Source organism: Oncorhynchus clarkii, chromosome 16 (assembly GCF_045791955.1).
Source record: "Oncorhynchus clarkii lewisi isolate Uvic-CL-2024 chromosome 16, UVic_Ocla_1.0, whole genome shotgun sequence".
Lineage (NCBI taxonomy): Eukaryota > Metazoa > Chordata > Actinopteri > Salmoniformes > Salmonidae > Oncorhynchus > Oncorhynchus clarkii.
Genome location: NC_092162.1, coordinates 297,258 through 303,257, shown reverse-complemented (window position 1 = coordinate 303,257; position 6,000 = coordinate 297,258). Strand labels below are relative to the sequence as shown.

The following is a 6,000-nucleotide window of genomic DNA, read 5'->3' as shown; positions in this document are numbered from 1 at the left end:
AATATGTGTCTCTGATATGGTCATACATTGGGCAGGAGGTTAGGAAGTGCAGCTCAGTTTCCACCTCATTTTGTGGGCAGTGAGCACATAGCCTGTCTTCTCTTGAGAGCCATGTCTGCCTACGGCGGCCTTTCTCAATAGCAAGGCTATGCTCACTGAGTCTGTAAATAGTCAAAGCTTTCCTTAATTTTGGGTCAGTCACAGTGATCAGGTATTCTGCCGCTGTGTACTCTCTGTGTAGGGCCAAATAGCATTCTAGTTTGCTCTGGTTTTTTGTAAATTCTTTCCAATGTGTCAAGTAATTATCTTTTTGTTTTCTCATGATTTGTTTGGGTCTAATTGTGCTGATGTCCTGGGGCTCTGTAGGGTGTGTTTGTGTTTGTGAACAGAGCCCCAGGACCAGCTTGCTTAGGGGACTCTTCTCCAGGTTCATCTCTCTGTAGGTGATGGCTTTGTTATGGAAGGTTTGGGAATCGCTTCCTTTTAGGTGGTTATAGAATTTAACGGCTCTTTTCTGGATTTTGATAATTAGTGGGTATCGGCCTAATTCTGCTCTGCATGCATTATTTGGTGTTCTACGTTGTACATGGAGGATATTTTTGCAGAATTCTGCGTGCAGAGTCTCAATTTGGTGTTTGTCCCATTTTGTGAATTCTTGGTTGGTGAGCGGACCCCAGACCTCACAACCATAGAGGGCAATGGGCTCTATGACTGATTCAAGGATTTTTAGCCAAATCCTAATTGGTATGTTGAAATGTATGTTCCTTTTGATGGCATAGAATGCCCTTCTTGCCTTGTCTCTCAGATCGTTCACAGCTTTGTGGAAGTTACCTGTGGCGCTGATGTTTAGGCCAAGGTATGTATAGTTTTTTGTGTGCTCTAGGGCAGCAGTGTCTAGATGGAATTTGTATTTGTGGTCCTGGTGTGGTCCTGTGGTTCTGGTGACTGGACCTTTTTTGGAACACCATTAGGTCTCTGTCTCTCTTTCTCTCTCTCTCTCTCTCTCTCTCTCTCTCCCTCTCTCTCTCTCTCTGTCTCTGTCTCTGTCTCTCTCTCTCTCTCTCTCTCTCTCTCTCTGCTCTCTATCTTTCTCTGTGCTCTATCAATTTAATTAAATTAAATGCAAAGGGATTTATTTGCTTGGGAAACATGTTTACATTTCCAAAGCAAGTGTAGGCCTCACTCCCCCTCTATCTGAGATACCTACTTTAGCCCTCATCCTCCACATCATCCACCCGTTCTGCCAGTCACATTCTGTTAAAGGTCCCCAAAGCACACATCCCTGCGTCACTCCTCTTTTCAATTTGCTGCAGCTCGTCTCCGCAGGAGGCCTTTTCGCTTTTGGTAGGATGTCATTGTAAATAAGAATATGTTCATAACTGACTTGCCTAGTTGAATAAAGGTTAAACAAAATGAAGTGTAATAGATAATAAACAAAAGTGAAATAAGCAATAAAGAATTAACATTAAACATTACACTAACAGAAGTTCCAAAATAGTAAAGACATTTCAAATGTCAGATTGTCTACATACAGTGTTGTAACGAGGTGCAAATAGTTAAAGAACAAAAGGGAAAATAAATAAACATAAATATGGGTTGTATTTACAGTGGTGTTTGTTCTTCACTGGTTGACCTTTTCTTGTGGCAACAGGTCACACATCTTGCTGCTGTGATGGAACACTGTGGAATTTCACCCAGTAGATCAAAATTGGGTTTGTTTTCTAATTATTTGTGGGTCTGTGGAGTGAAATATGTGTCTCTAATATGGTCATACATTTGGCAGGAGGTTAGGAAGTGAAGGCAGCTCAGTTTCCACCTCATTTTGTGGGCGTCTCTTTTCTGGATTTTTTTATAATTAGCGGGTATCGGCCTGATTCTGCTCTGTATGCATTAATTGGTGTTCTACGTTGTACACGGAGGATCTTTTTGAAGATTTTTGCACGCAGAGTTTCAATCTGGTGTTTTGTGGGTTGGTGAGTGGACCCCAGACCTGACAACCATAGAGGGCAAAGGGTTCTGTAACTGATTCAAGGATTTATAGCCAGATTGGGATGTTGAATTTATGTTCCTTTCTGGACCCTTTCTTTCTCCTCTACCTCCTCTCTCTGTCTCCCCTCTCTCTGCTCTCTTCTCACTCTCCCCCCTCTCTCTACTATTCTCTCTCTCTCCCCCCTCTCTTTACCATCCTCTCTCCCCCCTCTCTCTACCATCCTCTCTCCCCCCTCTCTTTACCATCCTCTCTCCCCCCTCTCTCTACCATCCTCTCTCCCCCTCTCTCTACCATCCTCTCTCCCCCCTCTCTCTACCATCCTCTCTCCCCCCTCTCTCTACCATCCTCTCTCCCCTCTCTCTCTCCCCCCTCTCTTTACCATCCTCTCTTCCCCCTCTCTCTACCATCCTCTCTCCCCCCTCTCTCTACCATCCTCTCTCCCCCCTCTCTCTACCATCCTCTCTCCCCACCTCTCTCTACCATTCTCTCTCTCCCCCCTCTCTCTCTCTGCCCCCCCTCTCTCTCTCTACCACCTCTCTCTGTCTCCCCCTCTCTCTGCTCTCTTCTCTCTCTCCCCCCTCTCTCTCTCTCTCTCTCTCTGCTCCTCCCCCTCTCTCTGCTCTCTTCTCTCTCTCCCCCTCTCTACCATTCTCTCTCTCTCCCCCCTCTCTCTACCATCCTCTCTCCCCACATCTCTCTACCATTCTCTCTCTCCCCCCTCTCTCTCTCTCTGCTCTCCCCCCTCTCTCTGTCTCCAACTGTTGGTTATGATGACATCATTGTATATGTCGGTGGAGTGGATCTCTTAGATGGTCATTGGTTCTGGAACATTCTGGAACATAACAGGTCACTGCTTTCCACCTCACTAAGATGAACACACACTAAGAGGAATACATAAACAATAGAACCAGCGTACTGTACTGAGATATATATTTACAAGTTATATGAAATATAAATTATTGAAGATAAAACACCACCCGTGCAAAACCAAATGTCTTTGTAATGGTGACTCAGAGTAGTCTGATGTGGTTCACTTCCTGGGTGCTAGTGAAGGGGTAATCTAGCCTCGTGAGAGGATGGGACCCTTGGTCCGAACACATAGACAACCTGTGGGTGAAACTCCAGTCAGGATTCAAGAGGAGACGTCACTTAGGGTACATTAATCTCTCTCTCTCTCTCTCTCTCTCTCTCTCTCTCTCTCTCTCTCTCTCTCTTCTCTCTCTCTCTCTCCCCCTCTCTCACTCCCCCCCTCTCTCTCTCCCCCTCTCCCCCCCCCCTCTCTCTCTCTCTCTCTCTCTCTCCCCCACTCTCCCTCTCTCTCTCTCTCTCTCTCTCTCTCTCTCTCCCCCTCTCCACCCTGGGTACTCACTTTCTCTCCACCTGGTCCATAAGATCTGGGAGGACCTGTGTGTGGTGTTGTGGCACCTGAAGGCCCTCAGTGTTGGGGTATCCTGGGCACTGACCCTCCCGCTGACCACCCAGCCTGTCCATCTCCTGTCTGAGTGCTGTTAGCTCCATTCCCCGGCAGGACATCTCTGTCTGGAGCAGGCAGCTGTCTCTCTCAGCCAGCCTCATGGTCTCTGGGTCTACTGCCAACTGGGAGTTCGACATGGACAGCTCTGCTGCCTCCAACCAGGCTTCTATACTACCCAAGGCCTGGAGGAGATGCACTGTCTGGGAGGAGAGAGGATGGGGGGGGGGGGAGAACTGCAGGGTCAACATCGGTCTAGACCATAGAAGAAGGGTCAGAGATGTACTGTCTGATAGGAGAGGTTAACTGCAGGGTCAACGTCGGTCTAGACTCTAGAAGAAGGGTCAGAGATGTACTGTCTGATAGGAGAGGTTAACTGCAGGGTCAACATCGGTCTAGACTCTAGAAGAAGGGTCTTACCCTAAAGCTCATCTCCTCCCCTGCCTGCAGGTAGACCTGGTTCCTGTGATGTCGTCTCCTTAGCTCCTCCCATAACTCCTCCAGCCGAATCAAGAAGTCCTGGATCTTAGAGTTGCCGGGGTGCTGGGCTCTGATTAACCCTCTACCCTCCTGCAGGTTAGACACAGGCAGTAGGTTAGACTAGGGTGTTTTTAAATCACTGATGACGTATTTTGAGGCTGATTCACTGACCTGTCAATGTTTTTAATTTGCTGTTTTATGATTTTGTTATACTCTTGTGAATTCTATGTTTTTTTTATTAGATCACCTGTAGTTTTTCATGTTGTCTGTCTGTAAATGTGTAATGACTTGGTGCTGCGTATCTATTATATTTATTGTAAGATGTAGTTGAGGTTTATGAATGATTTGTCCCAAATACAATGCTTTTAGTTTTATAAATATTTAGGGCTAATTTATTCCTTTATTCCCGTTCTGAATGACTGCAGCTCTTTGTTTAAGGGTTGCAGTCATTTCAGTCGCCATAGTAACTGGCGTGTATAGTGTTGAGTCAGCCGCATACATAGACACAATGGCTTTACTCAAAGCCATTGGCATGTCGTTAGTAAAGATTGAGAAAAGTTGGGGGCCGAGACAGCTGCCCTGGGGAATTCCTGATTCTACCTGGATTATATTGAGGCTTCCATTAAATAACACCCTCTGTGTTCTGTTAGACATGTTACTCTTTATCCACAATATCCACAATATAGTAGGGGGTGTAAAATATAACACATATTTTTTTCCAGCTCAAACTACAATTGATATTGTTAAAAGCCGCACTGAAATCTAACAAAACAGTCCCCGCAATATTTTTATCATCAATTTCTCTCAGCCAATCAACAGTCCTTTTCTTTTGCTTGTTAAATTTCCTACATAAGGGTGACAGTTCCCATATGGGTGATGAAGATCTCCATATTGCAAATGTACAGTCCCTTACTAGATGTCCTCTGATGTTATTCAAATAGGCCGATGGACTCAAGTCATCCCCCAGGGCCCGGTCTTCGGGTAGTCATCAAAGTCTCTCAGACATTTGGTTTCCACAATTTTTTTTAAATGTTGAAATTTTTCTGCTGTACTTGAAAATTCCACCAGATGGCGACTGGCTTCTTATTGCAAATGGACAAAACATCACCAAATGCACATTTGTCGTAAACGGAAAAGACTTCGAAGACGAAACTCGGTGAGCACAGGTTTGGCCAAATGTACTTTTAACCCAGAAACAAGATGGCATCGAGGCCTCAACGCTCTTTGAGTTGATGCCCATTTTCTGGGATTAAAGGTAAAAAAAACGGTAATACAATGCTAATTTGACTGCTTCATGTCAAAGTACATGAACCTACAGTGTAAAAATAGAACTAGCCATTTATCTATCGTACACACAGTCAATGTGGAGTGACACAGTGTGGGGCTTACAGACACACAGTGTAACGATCATCTGTCGTGGAAGAAGAGGAATATCAATGCGCAATATCAATGAGACAGCCTGGTGCGGGGGGCTGCCACCGGAGGGCTGGTGCGTGGAGGAGGCACCAGACTGTGGAGGCACACTGGAGGTCTCAAGCACCGAGCCTGCACAACCCTACCTGGCTGGATACTCCCCGTAGCCAGGCCAGTGCGGCGAGGTGGAATAGACCGCACTGGGCTGTGCTGGCGAACCGGAGACACCATGCGTTGGGCTGTTGCCATGTACCCCGGCCCGAGGAGACGCACTGGAGACCAGATGCTCTGAGCCGGCTTCATGGCACCTGGCTCGATGCCCACTCTAGCCCGGCCGATACGAGGCGCTGCGATGTAACGCACCGGGCTATGCCTGCGCACCGGGGACCCCGTGCGCCTCACGGCATAACACGGTGCCTGCCCTGTCCACCTCTCTCCACGGTAAGCACGGGGAGTTGGCGCAGGTCTCCTACCTGACTTTGCCACACTCCCCGTGTGCCTTCTTCCCCAAAATTGGGGGGCTGCCTCTTGTCCCAGCCGCGCTGCCGTACTAGCTCCTCATAATGCCGCTTCTCGGCTTTCGCTGCCTCCAGCTCTGCCTTGGGGCGGCGATATTCCCCAGCCTGTGCCCAGGGTCCCTTGCCGT

The 6,000-nt window shown here is 47.3% G+C and overlaps 1 protein-coding gene across 1 annotated transcript in view; it reads right to left on the bottom strand.

The window, feature by feature from the left end:
* The window catches only part of LOC139367817 (uncharacterized), a 97,281-nt gene that overhangs the window by 51,406 nt on the left and 39,875 nt on the right, over window positions 1-6,000 (bottom strand). The window contains exons 2-3 of the mRNA XM_071106155.1: window positions 3,882-4,031; window positions 3,360-3,664 (exon numbers count right to left, since the gene is read on the bottom strand). Coding sequence (XP_070962256.1) covers window positions 3,360-3,664; window positions 3,882-4,031 — 455 coding nt within the window. The remainder of the gene's footprint in view (window positions 1-3,359; window positions 3,665-3,881; window positions 4,032-6,000) is intronic.